This window comes from Convolutriloba macropyga, chromosome 9 (genome assembly GCF_964194025.1).
Source record: "Convolutriloba macropyga chromosome 9, txConMacr16.3, whole genome shotgun sequence".
NCBI lineage: Eukaryota > Metazoa > Xenacoelomorpha > Acoela > Convolutidae > Convolutriloba > Convolutriloba macropyga.
Genome location: NC_134476.1, coordinates 18,906,377 through 18,929,929, shown reverse-complemented (window position 1 = coordinate 18,929,929; position 23,553 = coordinate 18,906,377). Strand labels below are relative to the sequence as shown.

Sequence of the window (23,553 nt, the reverse complement as noted above, 5' to 3'; positions counted from 1 at the left end):
ACACCGGTTATACAAGCGTTGTAGACATTGAGCTTCAAGGAGCACTAAATGTCTTTCATGTACCAGAACTTATCGAGGCTCTTGTAACTCTGTGCGGCTGGGCCAATGCGGGACTTCACTTCACGGGCTATATCGCCGTTTAGTTGCATCGAGCTCATCAGATATGTGAAATTTTCCACCAGATTGAGTTGGGCGCCGTTGCATGAGAGGGCGGCATCTTCTTGGTTGCTACAGATTTCAGAGTTCTTTTCGTTAATTTTAAGGCCACAGTACTCGACTTCACTGTTCAGGGTATCAAGAAGTCTTTGGATGACATAAATGTTGTCATCGACTAATGAGATATCATCAGCGTAGCCGAGATCTGCCAGGGCAGTGTCGTCCAGGCTGACATTAAACTAACCAGTTCAAAGCGCGGAGATCATGATATGGTTGATGACTAAATTGAACAGAATAAGGGGCTAAAAGAGAGCCTTGGTGAACTCTGGATTTGATGTCAAAGAATCGCGATGTCACGTTGTACACTCTAACCTGGCTCCTGCTCTCCGTGTACATCGCGCGTTGCACACTTATCACTTTGTTGGGAAGGCCAAGGCTTGCAGCAACCTTCAATATGCTGTCGCCGTTAACGCTGTCGAAGGCTGCTTTAAAATCGACGAACGCCAAATAAGTGAGGCGGTGCAACTGGTTTCTGTGCTCAAGAACTTATCTAAGGGAGAAAGTTTGCCCCCTGCAACCAACACCGCCTTTGAGGCTGGCCTGATTCTTGCGCGCAAAGGGGAATAGGGAGGCTCAATTCTTTTGCGCATCACTATTTCAAGTGCCTTAAACACTCTGTTCAGGAGAGAGATGCCCAGATAGTTGGAGCAAAGGGCCTTGTCTCCCTTCTTGTGCACAGGGATGATAACGGCGTCTTTCCAAGCGCTGAGGATGTCTGTACTTGTCCATATCTTCCCAAACAAAGACAAAAGAGGTGATGCGAGATCGTCGGCTGCAAACTTAGAAAGCTCGGAGGGCAGCTGGTGGGTTCCATCAGCGTTGCCTGTTTTCAGGGAATTGAGCGCCAGGGTAACTTCTGCACTACTGGGGGCGGAATTGTTGACTCTGGCAAGGTCACCAGAGACTCGCGGGTTGATATCTGCTGAGCCGTTGACAGGATTGTTCAGGAGTGACCCAAAAAATGCCCTTGTTTCATTTTTTCTTTGCTGTCAGTGAAGGGCTCGCAGTTGGAATTCTTTAACACTTACAGAGATTGCTCTGATAGTCTTGTTGACATGGCAGGTGTTGCCGAATCCATCAGCTGCCTGGACTTCATCGGCTAGTCCACTGAAGTACGCGACTTTGTCGGCGCGGACACTCCTCTTGAATGCTTTTCTGGTATTTTTCATCATCATCCTCGAGCGACATTTGGCCCCCTTGGCTATGAGGGCTAGAGACGTGGGCGATAGCCATCACTTAAGGGTTGCTCCCTTTTTTGGTAGGGGTCTCGTTGCAGCTACTGACATCGCATTGCGAATTAAGGACCACGCCGTCTCGAGGTTGAGGTCATCCAGCGATGTTGGGAGAAGCCAGCGGAGAGAGTACCTGTAGCCGTCAAGAACAGCTGGGACTTGAAAGGTGGCCATGTCGAGATTGTTCTGGCGGACTTTTTGCTATAAGTTTTCAGCTTGAAACAGATCTTGTGCAAGAGCATCTTATGATCTGAGTCGAGGACAGTGTTGTGCCGCTTAGAGGCAACATCAAAGACTGAGGAACGCAACCGTTGTTTGATCATTTTGTAGTCAATCTGAATTTTTGTTCGGTAGTCGTTGGACATCCAGGTGACCAGGAAACGGGGGTTTTCTTGAAGGTTTTTTTGGTGACAAGAAACCCTCTAGCCAGGGCCACCTGGGCTAGGCGGTCACCGCTATCATTTCTGCCAACCAGAATGAAACTTCCGATGGTTGCAATTTCGGTCGGGAGTGGGGAACCGAGCTTGGTGTTCCAGTCACCAGTTAACTGCAGGAAGTTTTTTGGGATCAAGTCCACGAGATCGTTCACATGAATGTCGAAGGTCTCCTTGACGCATGCGTCAAGGTCTTCCGTGTGATTGTAGGTGGAAATAAGAGAAATGGGGAATGGTTTTGCAGTGAGCCTCAAATGGCATAAGCCGGCACTAAAGGGGCGCCAGGACATCACACAATTGGCTATTTCTATTACAATGCCGGATACATGAAGGCCACATTTTTCTTCACCTGAAGTTTTTGTAGAAGGGCACACTGTTTGAGTTCTGGATAACGCGTGCATCGTCTCCTGGTATACGGGTCCTGTTGACCCGGGGTTGCACAGGTTGTCGGCGAGCATTGGTTTGATTTCAAGCGGCAAAAAAACGCGTGCATTCCAAATTCCAATTAAGATTGTCTTTTTTGCCGTTGAGGGCGTGAAGGGTAGAAACAATTTTACGAGGATCTAATCAGTCTGAATTTGAAAGAATTGCCCGCAATGTACATTTTGCATAATATTGGCAAAATAGATGCCAGTGACTAATTGAAGTTGGAATAATATGTGTTGGCAAACCATGGAACAAGACAAACAGTCTCTTACAAATGTCTTAGTATTGAAACACAAAAAAGACGAGGTTTCAGCAGTGGACACTTGCACGACCAAAAAACTTCCTAGAAAACGTAAAATGTTCTGCTGGACGCAAAACAACCAACTTCATCAAAGTCTCCATTCGCGCCCGGAACATAATAATCGATCGCAATTTTTTTTCTCGTTGCCACATAAATGAAGAGCGAATCAATGAACAAATGGGACCCAAAACTGGACAAAAGGTCTCCTAAAACGTCAAAAAAGATCCATTTTTTCAAGATGCCTATCGCTAATATGCAGGACAGTCAAATGCCGAAAGAGCTAATAAAAGAGATAGTTGATCTGCAGCTGTCACAAGCTGTCCAGTATTCACGTACTTACCTACGTAGGCTAGCAGAGTAGTACGAACCTTAACAGACAAATTGTGGACACTCTATTATCTCGAATTTCTTGCCCACCATAAAAATATCGGCGGTAAAAAAATGTCTGGATTGAGCACTGAGAAAACTTCGTGATTGTGCAGAAAATTATCAGATCGTGGAATCACTAGAATTACAAAAAGGCGTGTTAATGAAATGGGGACAGATTCAACATTCCTTAACAGTTAAATTCTAGCAAGACAAAATCTACGGTTCAATTTTTCTCCAATTATAGCGTTTCTGACATCAATATGGTTTTGGTGGTAAATTAGCACCCAAAAGCTGAAATATAATATATGGCTCCAAAATTAAAAGAATTGTTGATTTAGCCTTTCTAATCATTTTGAGAGCCGCATTTTATTTTTAATCAATCGAAATGTCCTAATCAATCGAAATGATCCCACAAAAGTCGTTGTACTTGATAGCCAAGAGTTATTCAATAACCGTTGCCATGCTGTTACTTAAACCCTACCTATTCATCATCATCATTATCGGGGCTTTTCAGTCCGGGTTGACCATTACCGCCACAACTGTCACAAATAAGAGCTCTCCATTGCGGCCGGTGCAAATCAGTTTCTTTGTCAGTGATCAACCACTCTTCATTCCACTTTTTGCGAGAAATCCTTGAGGGCTTGAGGTGTTGATTCAGTTTTTCACGCACGATGCTTCTCCAGGTGGTTTTTACACCACCGGGAGGCCGCTTCCAAAGAGGACCACTTGAAAAACTTAAGAGTGACTGTCCTTAGGCATCCTAAGAACGTGACTGAGCCACCTTAAGTGTCTACGTTTGATGGAGATGGCAAGGTTGCTGGTAACTGGGGGGTCTCCAAGAGTTCTTCGCCGTTACCTCTTGTCGAATCTCATCAGACTTTTCAGCTCTGAGGCGCGAAGCGGCTAGGTTTCGCAGGAGTAGAGAAGCACACCGGTTATACAAGCGTTGTAGACATTGAGCTTCAAGGAGCACTAAATGTCTTTTATGTACCAGAACTTATCGAGGCTCTTGTAACTCTGTGCGGCTGGGCCAATGCGGGACTTCACTTCACGGGCTATATCGCCGTTTAGTTGCATCGAGCTCCCCAGATATGTGAAATTTTCCACCAGATTGAGTTGGGCGCCGTTGCAAGAGAGGGCGGCATCTTCTTGGTTGCTACAGATTTCAGCGTTCTTTACGTTAATTTTAAGGCCACAGTACTCGACTTCACTGTTCAGGGTATCAAGAAGTCTTTGGATGACATAAATGTTGTCATCGACTAATGAGATATCATCAGCGTAGCCGAGATCTGCCAGGGCAGTGTCGTCCAGGCTGACATTAAACTAACCAGTTCGAAGCGCGGAGATCATGATATGGTTGATGACTAAATTGAACAGAATAAGGGGCTAAAAGAGAGCCTTGGTGAACTCTGGATTTGATGTCAAAGAATCGCGATGTCACGTTGTACACTCTAACCTGGCTCCTGCTCTCCGTGTACATCGCGCGTTGCACACTTATCACTTTGTTGGAAAGGCCAAGGCTTGCAGCAACCTTCAATATGCTGTCGCCGTTAACGCTGTCGAAGGCTGCTTTAAAATCGACGAACGCCAAAAAAGTGAGGCGGTGCAACTGGTTTCTGTGCTCAAGAACTTATCTAAGGGAGAAAGTTTGCCCCCTGCAACCAACACCGCGTTTGACGCTTGCCTGATTCTTGCGCGCAAGGGGGAATAGGGAGGCTCAATTCTTTTGCGCATCACTATTTCAAGTGCCTTAAACACTCTGTTCAGGAGAGAGATGCCCAGATAGTTGGAGCAAAGGGCCTTGTCTCCCTTCTTGTGCACAGGGATGATAATGGCGTCTTTCCAATCGTTGAGGATGTCTGTACCTGTCCATATCTTCCCAAACAAAGACAAAAGAGGTGATGCGAGATCGTCGGCTGCAAACTTAAAAAGCTCGGAGGGCAGCTGGTCGGTTCCATCAGCGTTCGTTCCCTGTTTTCAGGGAATTGAGCGCCAGGGTAACTTCTGCACTACTGGGGGCGGAATTGTTGACTCGGGCAAAGTCACCAGAGACTCGCGGGTTGATATCTGCTGAGTCGTTGACAGGATTGTTCAGGAGTGACCCAAAAAAGGCTGCCCTTGTTTCATTTTTTTCTTTGTTGTCAGTGAAGGGCTCGCAGTTGGAATTCTTTAACACTTACAGAGATTGCTCTGATAGTCTTGTTGACATGGCTGGTGTTGCCGAATCCATCAGCTGCCTGGACTTCATCGGCTAGTCCACTGAAGTACGCAACTTTGTCGGCGCGGACACTCCTCTTGAATGCTTTTCTGGTAATTTTCATCATCATCCTCGAGCGACATTTGGCCGCCTTGGCTATGATGGCTAGAGACTTGGGCGATAGCCATCACTTAAGGGTTGCTCCCTTTTTTGGTAGGGGTCTCGTTGCAGCTACTGACATCGCATTGCGAATTAAGGACCACGCCGTCTCGAGGTTGAGGTCATCCAGCGATGTTGGGAGAAGCCAGCGGAGAGAGTACCTGTAGCCGTCAAGAACAGCTGGGACTTGAAAGGTGGCCATGTCGAGATTGTTCTGGCGGACTTTTTTGCTATAAGTTTTCAGCTTGAAACAGATCTTGTGCAAGAGCATCTTATGATCTGAGTCGAGGACAGTGTTGTGCCGCTTAGAGGCAACATCAAAGACTGAGGAACGCAACCGTTGTTTGATCATTTTGTAGTCAATCTGAATTTTTGTTCGGTAGTCGTTGGACATCCAGGTGACCATGAAACGGGGGTTTTCTGGAAGGTTTTTTTGGTGACAAGGAACCCTCTAGCCAGGGCCACCTGGGCTAGGCGGTCACCGCTATCATTTCTGCCAACCAGAATGAAACTTCCGATGGTTGCAATTTCGGTCGGGAGTGGGGAACCGAGCTTGGTGTTCCAGTCACCAGTTAACTGCAGGAAGTTTTTTTGGGATCAAGTCCACGAGATCGTTCACATGAATGTCGAAGGTCTCCTTGACGCATGCGTCAAGGTCTTCCGTGTGATTGTAGGTGGAAATAAGAGAAATGGGGAATGGTTTTGCAGTGAGCCTCAAATGGCATAAGCCGGCACTAAAGGGGCGCCAGGACATCACACAATTGGCTATTTGTATTACAATGCCGGATACATGAAGGCCACATTTTTCTTCACCTGAAATTTTTGTAGAAGGGCAAACTGTTTGAGTTCTTGATAACGCATGCATCGTCTCCTGGTATACGGGTCCTGTCGCCCCGGGGTTGCAGAGGTTGTCGGCGAGCATTGGTTTGATTTCAAGAGGCAAAAGAATGCGTGCATTCCAAATTCCAATTAAGATTGTCTTTTTTGCCGTTGAGGGCGTGAAGGGTAGAAACAATTTTACGAGGATCTAATCAGTCTGAATTTGAAAAAAATGCCCGCAATGTACATTTTGCATAACATTGGCAAAATAGATGCCAGTGACTAATTGAAGTTGGAATAATGTGTGGTGGCAAACCATGGAACAAGACAAACAGTCTCTTGCAAATATCTTAGTATTGAAACACAAAAAAGACGAGTTTTCAGCAGTGGACACTTGCACGACCAAAAAACTTCCTACAAAACGTAAAATGTTCTGCTGGACGCAAAACAACCAACTTCATCAAAGTCTCCATTCGCGCCCGGAACATAATAATCGATCGCAACTTTTTTTCTCGTTGCCACATAAATGAAGAGTGAATCAATGAACAAATTGGACCCAAAACTGGACAAAAGGTCTCCTAAAACGTCAAAAAAGATACATTTTTTCAAGATGCCTATCGCTAATATGTAGGAAAATCAAATGCCGAAAGAGCTAATAAAAGAGATAGTTGATCTGCAGCTGTCACAAGCTGTCCAGTATTCACGTACTTACCTACGTAGGCTAGCAGAGTAGTACGAACCTTAACAGACAAATTGTGGCCACTCTATTATCTCGATTTTCTTGCCCACCATAAAAATATCGGCGGAAAAAAATGTCTGGATTGAGCACTGAGAAAACTTCGTGATTGTGCAGAAAATTATCAGATCGTGGAATCACTAGAATTACAAAAAGGCGTGTTAATGAAATGGGGACAGATTCAACATTCCTTAACAGTTAAATTCTAGCAAGACAAAATATACGGTTCCATTTTTCTCCAAATAAAGCGTTTCTGACATTAATATGGTTTTGGTGGTAAATTAGCACCCAAAAGCTGAAATATAAAATATGGCACCAAAATTAAATGAATTGTTGATTTAGCCTTTTTAATCATTTTGAGAGCCGCATTTTATTTTTAATCAATCGAAATGTCCTAAGTTTTCTGAATTATGTCCTAGTTCCAAAAACTGTGACGTTAACAGATCTCTAAAGAATCAACAAAAAAAATCAAGTAACATTCAATTCTTGTTTTCTCAGATATTTGAGGATCCCACAAAAGTCGTTGTACTTGATAGCCAAGATTTATTCAATAACCGTTGCCATGCTGTTATTTAAACCCTACCTATTCATCATCATCATTATCGGGGCTTTTCAGTCGGGGTTGACCATTACCGCCACAACTGTCAAAAATAAGAGCTCTCCATTGCGGCCGGTGCATATCAGTTTCTTTGACAGTGATCAACCACTCTTCATTCCACTTTTTGCGAGAAATCTTTGAGGTCTTAAGGTGTTGATTCAGTTTTTCACGCACGATGCTTCTCCAAGTGGTTTTTACACCACCGGGAGGCCGCTTGCAAAGAGGGCCACTTGAAAAACTTAAGAATTGTCCTTAGGCATCCTAAGAACGTGACTGAGCCACCTTAAGTGTCTACTTTTGATGGAGATGTCGAGGTTGCTGGTAACTGTGGGGTCTCCAAGAGTTCTTCGCCAGTACCTCTTGTCGAATCTCATCAGACTTTTCAGCTCTGAGGCACGGAGCGGCTAGGTTTCGCAGGAGAAGAGAAGCACACCGGTTATACAAGCGTTGTAGACATTGAGCTTCAAGGAGCACTGAATGTCTTTCATGTACCAGAACTTTTCGAGGCTCTTGTAACTCTGTGCGGCTGGGCCAATGCGGGACTTCACTTCACGGGCTATATCGCCGTTTAGTTGCATCGAGCTCCGCAGATATGTGAAATTTTCCACCAGATTGAGTTGGGCGCCGTTGCAAGAGAGGGCGGCATCTTCTTGGTTGCTACAGATTTCAGAGTTCTTTACGTTAATTTTAAGGCCACAGTACTCGACTTCACTGTTCAGGGTATCAAGAAGTCTTTGGATGACATAAATGTTGTCATCGACTAATGAGATATCATCAGCGTAGCCGAGATCTGCCAGAGCAGTGTCGTCCAGGCTGACATTAAACTAACCAGTTCGAAGCGCGGAGATCATGATATGGTTGATGACTAAATTGAACAGAATAAGGGGCTAAAAAAGAGCCTTGGTGAACTCCGGATTTGATGACAAAGAATCGCGATGTCACGTTGTACACTCTAACCTGGCTCCGGCTCTCCGTGTACATCGCGCGTTGCACACTTATCACTTTCTTGGGAAGGCCAAGGCTTGCAGCAACCTTCAATATGCTGTCGCCGTTAACGCTGTCGAAGGCTGCTTTAAAATCGACGAACGCCAAAAAAGTGAGGCGGTGCAACTGGTTTCTGTGCTCAAGAACTTATCTAAGGTAGAAAGTTTGCCCCCTGCAACCAACACCGCGTTTGAGGCTTGCCTGATTCTTGCGCGCAAGGGGGAATAGGCAGGCTCAATTCTTTTGCGCATCACTATTTCAAGTGCCTTAAACACACTGTTTGTGAGAGAGATGCCCAGATAGTTGGAGCAAAGGGCCTTGTCTCCCTTCTTGTGCACAGGGATGATAATGGCGTCTTTCCAATCGCTGAGGATGTATGTACTTGTCCATATCTTCCCAAACAAAGACAAAAGAGGTGATGCGAGATCGTCGGCTGCAAACTTAAAAAGCTCGGAGGGCAGCTGGTCGGTTCCATCAGCGTTGCCTGTTTTCAGGGAATTGAGCGCCAGGGTAATTTCTGCACTACTGGGGGCGGAATTGTTGACTCTGGCAAGGTCACCAGAGACTCGCGGGTTGATATCTGCTGAGTCGTTGACAGGATTGTTCAGGAGTGACCCAAAAAAGGCTTCCCTTGTTTCATTTTTTTCTTTGCTGTCAGTGAAGGGCTCGCAGTTGGAATTTTTTAACACTTACAGGGGTTGTTCTGATAGTCTTGTTGACATGGCAGGTGTTGCCGAATCCATCAGCTGCCTGGACTTCATCGGCTAGTCCACTGAAGTACGCGACTTTGTCGGCGCGGACACTCCTCTTGAATGCTTTTCTGGTATTTTTCATCATCATCCTCGAGCGACATTTGACCCCCTTGGCTATGAGGGCTAGAGACGTGGGCGATAGCCATCACTTAAGGGTTGCTCCCTTTTTTGGTAGGGGTCTCGTTGCAGCTACTGACATCGCATTGCGAATTAAGGACCACGCCGTCTCGAGGTTGAGGTCATCCAGCGATGTTGGGAGAAGCCAGCGGAGAGAGTACCTGTAGCCGTCAAGAACAGCTGGGACTTGAAAGGTGGCCATGTCGAGATTGTTCTGGCGGACTTTTTGCTATAAGTTTTCAGCTTGAAACAGATCTTGTGCAAGAGCATCTTATGATCTGAGTCGAGGACAGTGTTGTGCCGCTTAGAGGCAACATCAAAGACTGAGGAACGCAACCGTTGTTTGATCATTTTGTAGTCAATCTGAATTTTTGTTCGGTAGTCGTTGGACATCCAGGTGACCAGGAAACGGGGGTTTTCTTGAAGGTTTTTTTGGTGACAAGAAACCCTCTAGCCAGGGCCACCTGGGCTAGGCGGTCACCGCTATCATTTCTGCCAACCAGAATGAAACTTCCGATGGTTGCAATTTCGGTCGGGAGTGGGGAACCGAGCTTGGTGTTCCAGTCACCAGTTAACTGCAGGAAGTTTTTTTGGGATCAAGTCCACGAGATCGTTAACATGAATGTCGAAGGTCTCCTTGACGCATGCGTCAAGGTCTTCCGTGTGATTGTAGGTGGAAATAAGAGAAATGGGGAATGGTTTTGCAGTGAGCCTCAAATGGCATAAGCCGGCACTAAAGGGGCGCCAGGACATCACACAATTGGCTATTTGTATTACAATGCCGGATACATGAAGGCCACATTTTTCTTCACCTGAAGTTTTTGTAGAAGGGCAAACTGTTTGAGTTCTTGATAACGCATGCATCGTCTCCTGGTATACGGGTCCTGTCGCCCCGGGGTTGCAGAGGTTGTCGGCGAGCATTGGTTTGATTTCAAGAGGCAAAAGAATGCGTGCATTCAAAATTCCGATTAAGATTGTCTTTTTTGCCGTTGAGGGCGTGAAGGGTGGGTTCGCTGTCATTAATTATCTGCCCACTGCAGCATGGGTTGGCGTCCCAGTTCCCGCTGTGCACGTACTTTTTTTAGGAGTAATCTTTATTTCGTGTGTGCATAGTGGTTTTTTGGATTCCTTGACAGGAGTCGCCACTTCCAAACTGATTTTTGGGCACGGGCTCAGGCACCGGCGAATGCATTTCTTCACCCAGCTGGCTCCAGGGCGTCCAGGGGCACCAAGAGGAGATATGCATCCATCCAACCCCGAAAATATATCTATTGAACAATGTAAACCATCAACTCTGCTTCACGTTTCAACCCAAATGTCAAAGGCCTGGCACTTTTCTATAAATTGACAAAATGGAATAAATAAGGAATTAACGAATCTGCTGAGACGAGAAATTGGCAATCTAACGACTGCGCATGTTGTTAATTTGTATCCACAATTTTGGTAAACGCAAAGTAAGCCAAATTAAAAAAAAGCCGACATAAAACTAAGTCGAAAGTTATGTAATAGTTATGTAATCTATCAGAAAAAAAAATTGATATCCGTTACAATCGACACTGCGCATAGTATTATAATGCATAATGTATTTCAATGCACCAAAGAAACAAAAGTACGTCACTTTCTGAAATATAGTAGGTACGGTCCTCAGCGGACCGCTGTCCATGGCCATATCTATCATCTGCGGTGGAAGGTAATCCGGTAATCGCAAGCCGGATATCTTGTCGAAACCACCGGCCCTTCAGGGGCAACTTGAAATTCGGGTTCCCAATTTTTTCCGGCTTACTTGACCTCATTTTCAAAATATGGCTGGCTTGCCTATTGGCTTTCTTGAACGCCACATACATTTGTCATAACTGTCAAAATAAACGGATGCATGAAGTTAGCACTTGATTCAAATATTCTCAAAACCAATAATTAAGAAAGAATTCCAAACGACAAAGTTTGCCGCACAGTGTGAATCTATTTCGCAAACATCAAAATGATCAATCTACTCAAATTTGACCCTGTATAATTACAATGGATTACTAATTTGAATGTCAAAAAAAGCAAAACGCATCCCCTACACCTAAAAACATTGCACTTTTTCCATTTGTAGTGGCAATTTGACATTCAGAGTTTGTTTCAAAACAACCATCAATGTGCAAGAAAAATGTACAACAGAAAAAAACGAAGTGAATTACTGTGCGAATGGAAAAAGCCATTAATAATTGAATAGAACCCTCCATTTTGCTAATGAACCAGTTACCGAAAGCTCTATTTGTTTCTGCTGAAACAGTTAAAGGTTAAAGGTTAAAGAACTTACGGAATATTCACAGGAACAATAAAATTGACTCTCGTCACATATATAACCTAAACACCTGCACAAGTTTACAGAACATTTTGACAAAACGAGAATACAGTGATAACACTAACAAACAAGTCACATTATTCCACTATTTTTTGCTTCGGCTCTTGCAAAAAAAGACAGATCTGTTTTTTGAGAATATGTGAAACTACCATAAACATAAAATGAGCGTCTTGAAAACAGAAGTAATCATTAATAGAATTCAATATCTAATTGAGTCACGATCTTCCACAGGAATATTCCAGATACTTACAAAAAACTCAAGAAGCAAAAAAGCAACATCGCTAAATTGTGCATAGACGGAAAACCTGCAGTAATAATTTAGCTTGAGAATGAGAAGGGCAATAAAAAAAGTTGAAAGAACAAAGATATCTCTATCTTCGAAATTGAGAATAAACTTTTGAAAATTGAGGGACAATGCATCTCAAAAGACCTCGAAACCCATTTTATTTTTTATCGTAAAAAGCACTAAAGTATATGCAAATATATGCGCTAAAGGCCGCTGATTCCATTGTATTTTGACGTTTTCACTGAGTAATATTTCTGAACGCCTTGACATTTCGTTTGATTTTAGACATTTACATTGACTTCAATGGTAATAATTTTGACTATCAAATATTAAGATCAAACAAACTGGAACTGTATATCGGAATTGAGTTAATTAAGTTTTCCGATCGCGTAAACTGCAGCAACCACAATTTGTACGCTTCAGATTTAATCGGTGTCAAAAGTAATGTCCGACAGTATTTGTTTTGGACACCCTAAGTTTTTATATCTTGATTTATGATCTACCCAAAGGCTGAGAACTTTTTTTTGGCCATTGACTGGAAAATATAATATGTCGAGGTGATTTGTCTGGGTAATTGGGGAAGGCGCACGAGAAATATTTCAATAAAAAAGTCCGGATCTTTTCCGTTTTTGACTTCAGCTTCTCTTTGGATTGCGAACACATGAAAACATAATTAGCCAAAAGTTTATACAGTTTTATGTTTTCCAAACAATTGATTCTATCAAATTAAACATAATATCTAAATGAAATAGCGTGTTTGAAGAAAATGTAATCCACCATTTAGGAGTTCACATTATAAGGAGAAAATAGGACGTTCAATGTCCTACCTGTCAATTGAGAAGTATCTGCTTATGCTGGCTTAGCATACATTCTGATAACGTTTGCTTTCAAGTTGAATTGTTTTTTGCTGCTCTGAGAATATATGGTAGATTGTTCCATTACTGTATAATGAATGTATGATAACAGTGATCTGTCGCCCTATTTGCTCAGTTTGGTTTTCTGTAGTTTTAATTGAATTTTCCTGTTTTGTGTTTAAGCGTTTTGATCATTTCAATAAGATCGCTGATGTACCCATTTGGCATAGATGTTTATCAAGTTTCATTAAACTGAGTTTTAAAAATAGTGTTTTAGCTTACGAATTTTTGAGCTGTCGATTGAATTTCGACACGGTTGCCTTTTTGTCGCATGCAGCATATTTTGATACCCATGTTAGTCTGGCGAAATTTCCGCTATAATTTTTTTCAGTCAGATTTTGAAATAAAAATTGGATGAAAGAGAAAATTTGTGGTACGATTGATATGAAAACTGTTATTTTAATTTCGAAGGATGATTATTTTGTTAATATAAGGAAATTTTTTTGTTAGTGGTGTCAAAGGTAGTTGTTTTATTAATCTAATTTTCAAAAATAATTGTTCCTCAACAAAAATAGCAAACTAATAGTGGCTGATGATAATGAATGATTATTTTTGCAAAAATTATTAAAATCTAAAAAGGAAAACAATGGTTTTAGATTTCTGTCATACGGGAGCACCATGATGAATTTCATTCAAAGTCTTGGAACCAAAGTTTTCCATTATACTTTTCAAAGAGAGAGCAGATATTGTTGAAAGCCAAAACGTTTTCTTTTTAAAAGTTCTCTTTCAATGACATAAATCATTAAATGCTCCATAAGCAGCCCCCAAAATAAATTTGCAACCGATGTTACCTCAGATTTTGGCCATTTGAATGGGCGGTATATGGGCAGACTTCAGAACAGTAGGGAAAACGTTATCTTTGGATAGATGCTGAAGTCGAAACGCAGTTGAGTTATTATTCCGTAATCAATTTTAAGAAGCCAAACCTTAGCATAACCTTAATGTGACAAAAAACATTAAAGTCAAGAAGATTGTGCTCAAATGTTTTGTTGTCTAAAGAAAATAATTTTCCTCTGAAAACCCTATTTAAATGAAGACATTGTTGATTGCTCTAATCACTTTATCATTCTTATGAATCCCCAATACGTTGCTTTAAAATCTTATTATTTTCAAGAACAAAGTTACTGAGGGTTTCATCGATTCTGTTAGTTGGAAGTTGGTGTTTTTTGACTAATCAAATGCACAAAAATTTTGGCGAGGAAATGTTTTCTCATTGGGAAGATGCTCGTTTGATCCCATTTGCTCCGTGCTCCTTGATTATACTCAACATGATCGTAAACAAGCTGAGACTATCTTTTTTCAACTATCTAGTTTCAACGCAATTCAGCAAATTCTCAATCTCTGTTTAATTATTGTGCTAAAAATTGTTCTGCTTTTCCATTATTACAAACGCTTCATAAGATTGCATTTTTATTTTATTTGCTGTATGAAATGTTGTCAAATTTTGATTATTTCCAAATTGATTTGCCAATTTTCTTCCCAGTTATCTGAATTTTTTGTAATCAAACAGGGATCAAAGCTTATGAATAGTTTGACAGATTCGAGTGGGAGTTTCTACATTAAACTTGATGAGAAATTGACGAGTAGCACCTTTCATAGACTAAAAACTGGCTCAAAATTCTAATCCCCAAATTAAAATCCTGTTTTGTGAGGGAATCTGCGCTAGAAGCTTCTGTGCTATATTCATTCGAGAGAAATTCGCTTGATTTCTGCCTATCTTTTAAAAACTGTTTTTAAAACACCTTTCTTGGCAACTGCTCCAATTTTGACCCACAATGATTAACAAAAAGATTTGTTGGCTTTATCGGAGACCCTCTTGTGCAACACTCCAAACTATTTTGAAACCTAAATGGTGGGCGTTACCACGTTGGGGTGTCCGGTGATTTAGACAGCGTTCTGTAAAACCAAGTGTGTTTACTACATAGATTTACTGCACAATTCTGTTCAACAAAAATGTTTAAAACAAATTTTAAAAATCTGGTCTTATGTTGAGAAACTATACGCATCGAATAGTACACGACGTTTTTGTACTTCTCTGCTTCTTGTAGTTTTCTTTTTATCCTGTTAGTGAGCCAATCGAAAGCGCTCCGAACAATTATTCAATTTAGAATCAGTATACACCAGATATGGATCATTTTGCAACTTGAAAAACCGAAATTAAACATGGCCTAAGTTATCTAATCATGTCTACGAAGAATTTGTTTTAGCCCATGATTTTAAAAAACATATAAACGTTTAAAAAGAAATAAAATTTCATTAAACCAAATATTCAACTCAAACAAAGTTAGTAAAATGTTTATAATCGCCAAGGTTTGAATTGTTTGGTGACATTGGCAGATTTTTCAGCATATTTTGATGAGGATATTTTCATCCCTTTCTCATCCCTTTCAAGTTAGTTTGAACTCCAGCGAACGTGATGACAAAATTTGTGGCAAACATTCAGTTTTGGATCAATAGTATAGAGGACTTTAGGACATGCTGGACTTTAGCTTGACTCAGATTTCTTATAAAAGACATTAGCTGGACCCAGAATTTTCAATAGAAAATAGCTCGACCCAAAATGAGGGATGGACTTTAACTCGACCAAATTTTTGCAACAACGAATATAGTCAAGTTAAGGTCTTTTCACGGATCCAGGGTGAGGTTATCATAACCAATAGGAGACGAGCAATAAGAGTCTTGTCATGGGTCCACAACTAGTCTTTTCATGACCAGTTAATATCACGTAAGTTCTTTTCATGGGTTCACCACTAGTCTTTTTACACCCAACAAAGTCAAGTCGAGGTCTTTTCATGAGTCCACCACTACTCTTTAATCAGTTGTCCATCAATAGTCTCTTTACACGCAACAAATTCGAGATAAGGTTTTTCCATGGGTCCGCTATTAGTTTTTTTTAATAATTAACAAACTTGATTTGAGATCTTTTCATGAGTGCATCAGTAGAAATTTTAAACGCAAAGAAATTGAGTTAAGGTCTTTTCTTGGGTCCATCATTAGTTTTTCATAAGTCTGTTCTCCGCCTTGAAAGTTTTACGTGCACCTTGTTTGCTCGCTATTTCGCATAATGTAGTCAACATGTACGCCTTGTCATCTTTTATAATTTTGAAGATCCTCAAATCCCTCCAAAATCCGCATTGTTTTAAAAAAAAAGATAGATCATAGTTTTGGTAGGGAAAATAAATTGAAAACGCCATATTTTCGTCATGGGTAAGGGAAAAGGACCATCCCACTTAGGCTACCTGTGACCGTTCAATCAACTAGTATGGTGATATACTTCAGCAGCCATAACAGCTTTATCATAAGAGTTGACAAAATTCCGTGCTCGTTTTTGCAGTTTTTCAAGTTTTTTTAAAGTTGAACTGCTCTTGTGCAAAGTTGTTTAGTCTTGCTCCCGTGCTATTTCGGTTTGTAAAGAAGCCAAAACAAAAAATTGAAAAATTCCGTATTCTCTAAAAAGCGGACGTATAAAACTACGAAGAGTGGACCCATGAAAAAGCCATAACTTGACATTTTTGTTTATTAAAAGACTTATAATAGATCCAGTGAAAGACCTTGCTCGACTCTAGTTGGTTATGAAAGACCTTAGCTGGAACCATGGATAGACCGTAGCTGGATCTCAACTAGTTGCTGGTCCGTGTAATTAAAGTAAAGCAACATTGTCTCCTACTACTAGACGTTTAGTCTCTTTCATGAGTCAGCACCTAGGCCTGGGTATGCTTCCTAAAACGATTGATTGGGCAGTCCAATAATGTGTGAAGACAAAGAACAATACTACGGATCAAATAACAACAGAAAGTAAGAATTTCGCTTCTTTCGAATAGATGTTTCGACAACAGTTTGTTGTTATGTGAGAGAGAAAAATAGCGTCTTTTTCCGCCTTTCTGATGAACTTCAAAACCTAGAGCTGACTTTTGACTTTGCTTTGGTTAGTGGGTACATATTATAAAAGTCAACGAGCAACGCGTGCCATACTTAATTTATAAAATAATTTACTAATAAACGGATGTTTTATCAGGGATTCATAACGTACTGGGGGCTAGCGTACATGAGAAAAATCACACTTTTTTTTACCATTTTTGAGGAAAAAAATGTTTATATAGATTGTTTGCTAGAAAAGCTATCAATTTGAATAACTGCAGCAGCGATCGCTATCGAATATGACTATTCAAACACCCTGCCTATCCCTCTTCAACTGTTCAAACAAATGAAATTTCTAACATCAACCCGGAACAAAATAAACAGAGATAGGATTTGAATCGAAAACATACTCGACCAAGAGATCACCCATACAAAGAAAATGGATTAGAACCCGCGTTGAGATTTTTGTTGGAGTCAAACATAAGAATTGTCTGTTTTCGTCGGTTTTACTTCGCCGAAACCGATCAAAGCCCTTACGTTTTTTTCGTCGTTTTGATCGGGCTTTGTCGGTATTTAAACGTAAGAGTAGTCAGTTTCTTCGAATCTAAAAATCTTACAAAATGACACTCTCTGTAAGGAGTTGAACCTTCGACCCCTATATTACTATCCTCCGTCTCCTCCACTGCACCGCCAATCACTTAATTTTATTCTACTTCTTTTAGTAGTTTAAACGAACTGAGACTGACAATACCGACAAAAAACGGCGATAATCGACCCTTCTTACATCAAAAACCGACAAAACTGAGAAAACTACTCCAATCAACATTTCTTAAACCAAATACCAACAATACCGACAAAAACGACGGTTATCGACATTTCCTATATAAAAAAACCGACGAAGTCGACAAAATTCGACAAAAAAACAACGCTAATTGCGTCGAATTCGACGCATTTTCTCAACCCAGGAATTTGTCTCTGGGACATACCAATTTTTCAGCAAAGACATTAGATCTCGTTATAAACATAAACGAAAAGATAGGACTCAATTCCCGAATCCTAGATTTCATATGGAAATGGCTGAACGAAGTTTCAAGGAAAATTACATAAGCACTTGGCGGGTCGCGTGTCATCGCCGCGTGTACTGAGACAGACGGACATCTGCCTAGAATGATGACTGGGTTAAACCCCCTTAGCATCAGCTGTAAATCCAAAATAAATTGTTCCTAGCAAAGATATTTGATCTAATTATAAACCTCAACGAAAAGGTAGAACTCAATTCTCGAATCCTAGATTCCATTTGCGAATTTGTGGCAAGAAGAATCAACGAAAATTACGTAAGCACTAAGCAGTTTGCGTGCCATTGCCACGTGTGCAGAGACAGACCGACTGCTGCCCAGATTGTGACTGGGATAAACCCCGTTAGCACCTGCTGTAAGACCTCAACAGACGTTATTCCTCAGAAACGGAAGATATACTCTTATCTTATTCGGCTAGTAAGGAATAACAAAGCTTACTTCAAAATTTGCAAACAATGAAGACCACACCGTCTTTCTTATAATGGTTTTGAGAATTTCAGTCCTAGAAAACGGTAAAAAAGGTAGCAGTGTAGAAAACCAATTCAATTGTTGTTGTCGTGGTTTTGTTAAACGCAGAGGATCTTACTGGTAATCAAATTTCAACTATTAATCAATAATTTCCGCTCACTGAACAATGTACAATCGCAACTCATTTGTCAAGAACAAATTTCGTTTCCTTAGAACTTTTATCGCAAAATTTTCGCATCAATTTTAATCTTCGTTTTAATTACGTACATTAGCAACAATCAAAATATTTGTCTCTTTTGATCGCAATTCTCCAAGTTTTGATAACAAATACAGCACGAAGGTTTTCTGTTTTTGTTTTCTGTGTTTGAAAACTTTATGTGCCCTTTTTTCTCTATTCTTTGTTACTGGCAGCTCAATCAATTTATTTTTCTTCAGTTTTCATCAATTTTTAAACAAAGAGAAGACCATATAGCCGGATAAACAAAAACGCCTTGATCTTTGACAACTTTCAATGAATCCAGTTTCTGTCCTCACAATCTGCTGTTCTTTTGAGCCCCGTGAATATCAATTTTGCACACTTGTCAATTGCTAGTTCAGTTTGTTTTCACACACCCAACTTTCACTACAATCCAGATCTTCTTTAATTTCCCGGAAGTTGTTGTTATTAGCTAGAGTTTTGGATCATTGGCAAATATTAACGACTCAGCAGCAGCGATAATATCAAGGAAATCAAATATTAAGATGCGATACACATTTGGTCAAAGCAGTGAGCTATCGGTACCCCACATTTTTCACATCGTACATAAATTTCTTATGTATTTTTCTTTGGATGTTTAATAGTGACACTGGTCTGTAATTTTCGAAGTTTTGTTTATTTAAATTTTATCTATAGGTGTTGTCCGGGACAATTTCCGAGCCCTTGCTGTTAATCTCATCCTTCTGACAATTGTAACAGCTAATACAATATGTTGGTAATTTTCATGGATGTTTTTGAGAAAATTGAATGTAATCCACCCTGCCCTCTCAACTCTAAAATGAAGATACTGTTTGACAGCGTTCTCTTTGACATTTTGATTGCCACATGTTTAGAGACAGTCGGACAGCTGCCTAGATTGATGACTGGGATAGAACTCCTTAGCACCTGCTTTAAAACCTTAACACAAATTTTCCTCAAAAATTCAAGATATACTCTTCTTATATGGTTAGTAAGTAATACCAAAGTTTACTTCAAAATAAGCCAACAATGAAGACGACACTTTCTTGTTTCTAATTTTTTTTCCAAAACTTCAGTCATAGAGATCGTTGAAAGAGATAGCAGTGTAGAAAACCAATTGTGGTTGTTGTGGTTTTGTTAAACGCAGAAGATCATACTGGTAATCAGATTTCAACTATTATCCAATAATTTCTGCTCACTGTACAATCGCAACTGATTAGTCAAAAACAAATTTTGTTTCCTAAGAACTTTTTCTGCAAAATTTCCACTTCAATTTTACTCTTCGTTTTAATCACGTACATTAGTAACAATCAAATTTTTTGTCTCCTTTGATTGTAATTCTCCAATGTTTGATAACAAATCCAGCACGAAGGCTTCCTGTTTTCGTTTTATGTGTTTGAAAACTTCAAGTGTCCTTTTCTCTCTATTCTTTCTTACTGGCAGCTCAATCAATTCATTTTCCTCAGATTTCATCAATTTTTAAACAAAGAGAAGACCAAATAGATGGATAAACAAAAACACCTTGATCTTTCACAATTTTAAGTGATTCCAGTTTCTGTCCTCGCAATCTGCTGTTCTTTTGAGCCCCCGGGAATATCAGTTTTGCACACTTGTCAATTGCTAGTTTATTTTGTTTTCACATACTAAATTTTCACTAAAATCCAGGTCTTTAATTTCCCGGAAATTTTTGTTATAAATTTAAGTTTTAGATCATTGGCAAACATTAGTGACTCAGCAAAAGCAAGAACATCAGGGAAATCATTTAATAATTTGGAAAACACATTTGGATCCGGCAGTGAATGATGCGGTACACCACATTTTACACATCGGACCACTGAGGTAACATTAGCACAGCGAACAAGCAGTTTCCGATCATTTAATTGGTTTACTAGAATTTCAAGCATGCAGCCATCTACCCCGATGAATGCCAGCTTCTTCGCGTGTTCAAATTGTGCTAATTTGTCAAAATTGTTGGTTCAATTGGTGTAAAAACTTACTACAAATTTGTTATCTTTATTTCATAAATTCCACTTTGGAAGGAGAGCTTGTTTCTTCGGCCTGATCAACTTTAACAAAACAATGATGACAACTTGATAAAAGCTGCTGACGCTTTTTTAGAGAGAACATATTTTTCTTAAGTATTTTCCTTTGGATGCTTAATTGTGACAATGGTCTGTAATTCTCAAAGTTTTCTCGATTTAAATTTTTTCTATTGAAGTTGTCTGGGCCAATGTCCGACTCTTTGGTATATTATCTCATTTTACTGACAGTTGTAGCAGCCTATACAATATGGTGGCAATAGTTTTGGATGTTTTTCGGAACTTGGGTTGTAATCCACTCTGCTCTCTCAATTTTGTGACATCTAACGGGAAGACAGCGTTCTCTTTGACATGTCGATGTTTCTCAATGCTGGGTTTCCTGCGCTAAAATGTTCTCTTCTGAATCGCTATCTTGGATAGAATACTGACTTTATAAATGTTTAGCAGGTGAACTTTCTCAATGGTACTCGTGCTTTGTTCACCCCCAGCTTTTATCGCTTTTGAGCTGCAGTTTGAGTTTGTTATCAGTGGAGGCATCTGCACGCCATTGCTTGTTCTTTTTGGAAGAAATCGCTCAAACAGAATGTCGATATATCTCTACATATATTCGATGACTGTTTTGATGTTTGTGTAACAGTCTGGATTGAAAGAGTTTGAACGCAAGTGTTCAATAATACCTTACAAATCAGCACTGCCAAAACTCCTGAAATCCTCTATGGCAGGTATATTTTTTTTTAACGTACGGGACATTCACTGAACAACCGAATTGACCAAGGGGCTGATCATTCACAAGCGTTCATCATTCATAAACCAAAGTTTGTATCTTTACCAACAGTTAGATAATAATTTTCGTCAAAAGCAACATGCAGTATATTTTGTGCGAACGTTGGAGAAAAATAGCCTGTGAAAATCGTTCTTTTTCACGCGACCTTATAATTTTATCGTCTTTGCTGCTAGAGCTGATAAAAGCCTACCAGTTTATTGCTGGAAAATTCTTATTGCTACAGATCAAAAGTGACGAACTGTTTTTTTGAATGTGTTTTCGGGCGTTATCTGAAATTTTTGACAAAGTGCCTATATCGGATCGTTTTCGGAGGATGATGAAATGCGCAAACAAATCATTCAAAACAATGCAGTTTGAGTTTAATAGCTTCCTCCTCTATTTTCTCAGATATTATGCTCTCTTCGATGACACTGAGAGTGCCTCCATGAAATAATTCCCATGGTTTTTCTGCCAATTCAATGTCTTACAAAAAGAGTTTTGGGAGAAACTCCTGTGAGAGATTTCTAAGTGAGCCACGTTTGACAACAAATTACATTGAAATCAAAGTTACGAGTGACATTCGCACATTTCATTCTGTTTTCAATCGCCAGGGGACTTTATGAGTCCAGTGGTAATGTATTTATTTATTCTAGTCAATTGGAACGCGTATTTTGTTTTCCACTTTTTATTTGCACTCCGTATTTGAAAAATCCATGTTTTTGATTTGGAGTATTTCTCGTGGTACTCCTTCACTAGAGAATTATCGCTTCTTCTTCAGAATCAAGTTTTTTTTCTTTTTAGCGTCCTCCTTTAGAGGGCAGCCAAATGTAAAAATTTCTTGAAAGTAAAAGTCTCTGGGTTCATTATTTTTTGCAATTACTATTCTGGTCTCAGGTTCGCTGGACAATGTAACTAGTAGTGTTTCGGTTTTAAAAGTTTTTAGATCGCTCATGTACGTAAAATCTCGAAGTTTTGCATTTCAAAATTTGAAAACAGAATGTGAACAAGCACGTTTATTGCTTTTTAGATTGCAGAGAACGAAGAATTTAAAATTGAAAATAATTTGGTTTTAGAAACTGATTATTTTCAACACATTGAGTTCATCGTCAGCTCTAACTAAAAAGTTTCAAAATCGAAAAAAAATATATATACAAAGTAAATATACTTGTAATTGGCTACATCTTTCTAAATCTACAAAATGTGTTAAAGTAACAACAAATATGAACTGTTAAAATTAGAAGTTTTAATTTCATTTATTACTCCGAAATGAAAATAAAATCTTTATTCAGGAGTCTTTGAAATTCCTGGGTAAAATTTTTTCATTTCCTGAAAAAAAAGTTTTTACTGTAATTCGAATTTCTTTTTGTCCGTCAGATCTGGGGTCTAGCAAAATCTCAGATAAAAATGTAGCAGAACAATTTTTGAAACCCAAAAGTCAATTCTTTGCATTTGATTTAATTTTTCAATGTAAATTCCCGCTCCTGGTAATTGTCGCGCGTAATAAGTTGCAATTTTAAATTTTGACAAAGTGCCTATATGGGATCGTTTTCGGAGGATGATGAAATGCGCAAACAAATCATTCAAAACAATGCAGTTTGAGTTTAATAGCTTCCTCCTCTATTTTCTCAGATATTATGCTCTCTTCGATGACACTGAGAGTGCCTCCATGAAATAATTCCCATGGTTTTTCTGCCAATTCAATGTCTTACAAAAAGAGTTTTGGGAGAAACTCCTGTGAGAGATTTCTAAGTGAGCCACGTTTGACAACAAATTACATTGAAATCAAAGTTACGAGTGACATTCGCACATTTCATTCTGTTTTCAATCGCCAGGGGACTTTATGAGTCCAGTGGTAATGTATTTATTTATTCTAGTCAATTGGAACGCGTATTTTGTTTTCCACTTTTTATTTGCACTCCGTATTTGAAAAATCCATGTTTTTGATTTGGAGTATTTCTCGTGGTACTCCTTCACTAGAGAATTATCGCTTCTTCTTCAGAATCAAGTTTTTTTTCTTTTTAGCGTCCTCCTTTAGAGGGCAGCCAAATGTAAAAATTTCTTGAAAGTAAAAGTCTCTGGGTTCATTATTTTTTGCAATTACTATTCTGGTCTCAGGTTCGCTGGACAATGTAACTAGTAGTGTTTTGTTTTGAAAAGTTTTTAGATCGCTCATGTACGTAAAATCTCGCAGTTTTGCGTTTTCAAATTTGAAAACAGAATGTGAACAAGCAAGTTTATTGCTTTTTAG

General features: G+C 39.8%; 2 protein-coding genes across 2 annotated transcripts; both read right to left on the bottom strand.

Annotated features, from left to right (window-relative positions):
- Positions 1-3,950: 3,950 nt before the first annotated feature.
- Positions 3,951-5,305, bottom strand: LOC142346147 (uncharacterized). Its single transcript, XM_075398656.1, has 3 exons — positions 5,159-5,305; positions 4,663-4,949; positions 3,951-4,290 (listed from the first exon to the last, which is right to left on the bottom strand). Exons 1-3 carry the CDS (start codon positions 5,303-5,305, stop codon positions 3,951-3,953), a joined length of 774 nt encoding a protein of 257 aa, XP_075254771.1.
- A 2,586-nt stretch (positions 5,306-7,891) lies between these two features.
- On the bottom strand, positions 7,892-9,542 carry LOC142346146 (uncharacterized). Its single transcript, XM_075398655.1, has 3 exons — positions 9,421-9,542; positions 8,673-9,122; positions 7,892-8,300 (listed from the first exon to the last, which is right to left on the bottom strand). The coding sequence occupies exons 1-3, from the start codon at positions 9,540-9,542 to the stop codon at positions 7,892-7,894; spliced, it is 981 nt and encodes a 326-aa protein (XP_075254770.1).
- Between the last annotated feature and the right edge of the window lie 14,011 nt (positions 9,543-23,553).

What these genes read in the sequence shown, in the direction of transcription:
- LOC142346147 (XM_075398656.1), bottom strand. Translation starts at nt 5,305, where the DNA reads ATGATGATGAAAATTACCAGAAAAGCATTCAAGAGGAGTGTCCGCGCC. An exon ending in AGACTATCAGAGCAATCTCT is followed by an intron (nt 4,950 to 5,158) that starts GTAAGTGTTAAA and finishes CCCTGAAAACAG; the next exon opens with GGAACGAACGCTGATGGAAC. An exon ending in CCCTTGCGCGCAAGAATCAG is followed by an intron (nt 4,291 to 4,662) that starts GCAAGCGTCAAA and finishes GTTTAATGTCAG; the next exon opens with CCTGGACGACACTGCCCTGG.
- LOC142346146 (XM_075398655.1), bottom strand. Translation starts at nt 9,542, where the DNA reads ATGGCCACCTTTCAAGTCCCAGCTGTTCTTGACGGCTACAGGTACTCT. An exon ending in TCCTTAATTCGCAATGCGAT is followed by an intron (nt 9,123 to 9,420) that starts GTCAGTAGCTGC and finishes CTTCACTGACAG; the next exon opens with CAAAGAAAAAAATGAAACAA. An exon ending in CCCTTGCGCGCAAGAATCAG is followed by an intron (nt 8,301 to 8,672) that starts GCAAGCCTCAAA and finishes GTTTAATGTCAG; the next exon opens with CCTGGACGACACTGCTCTGG.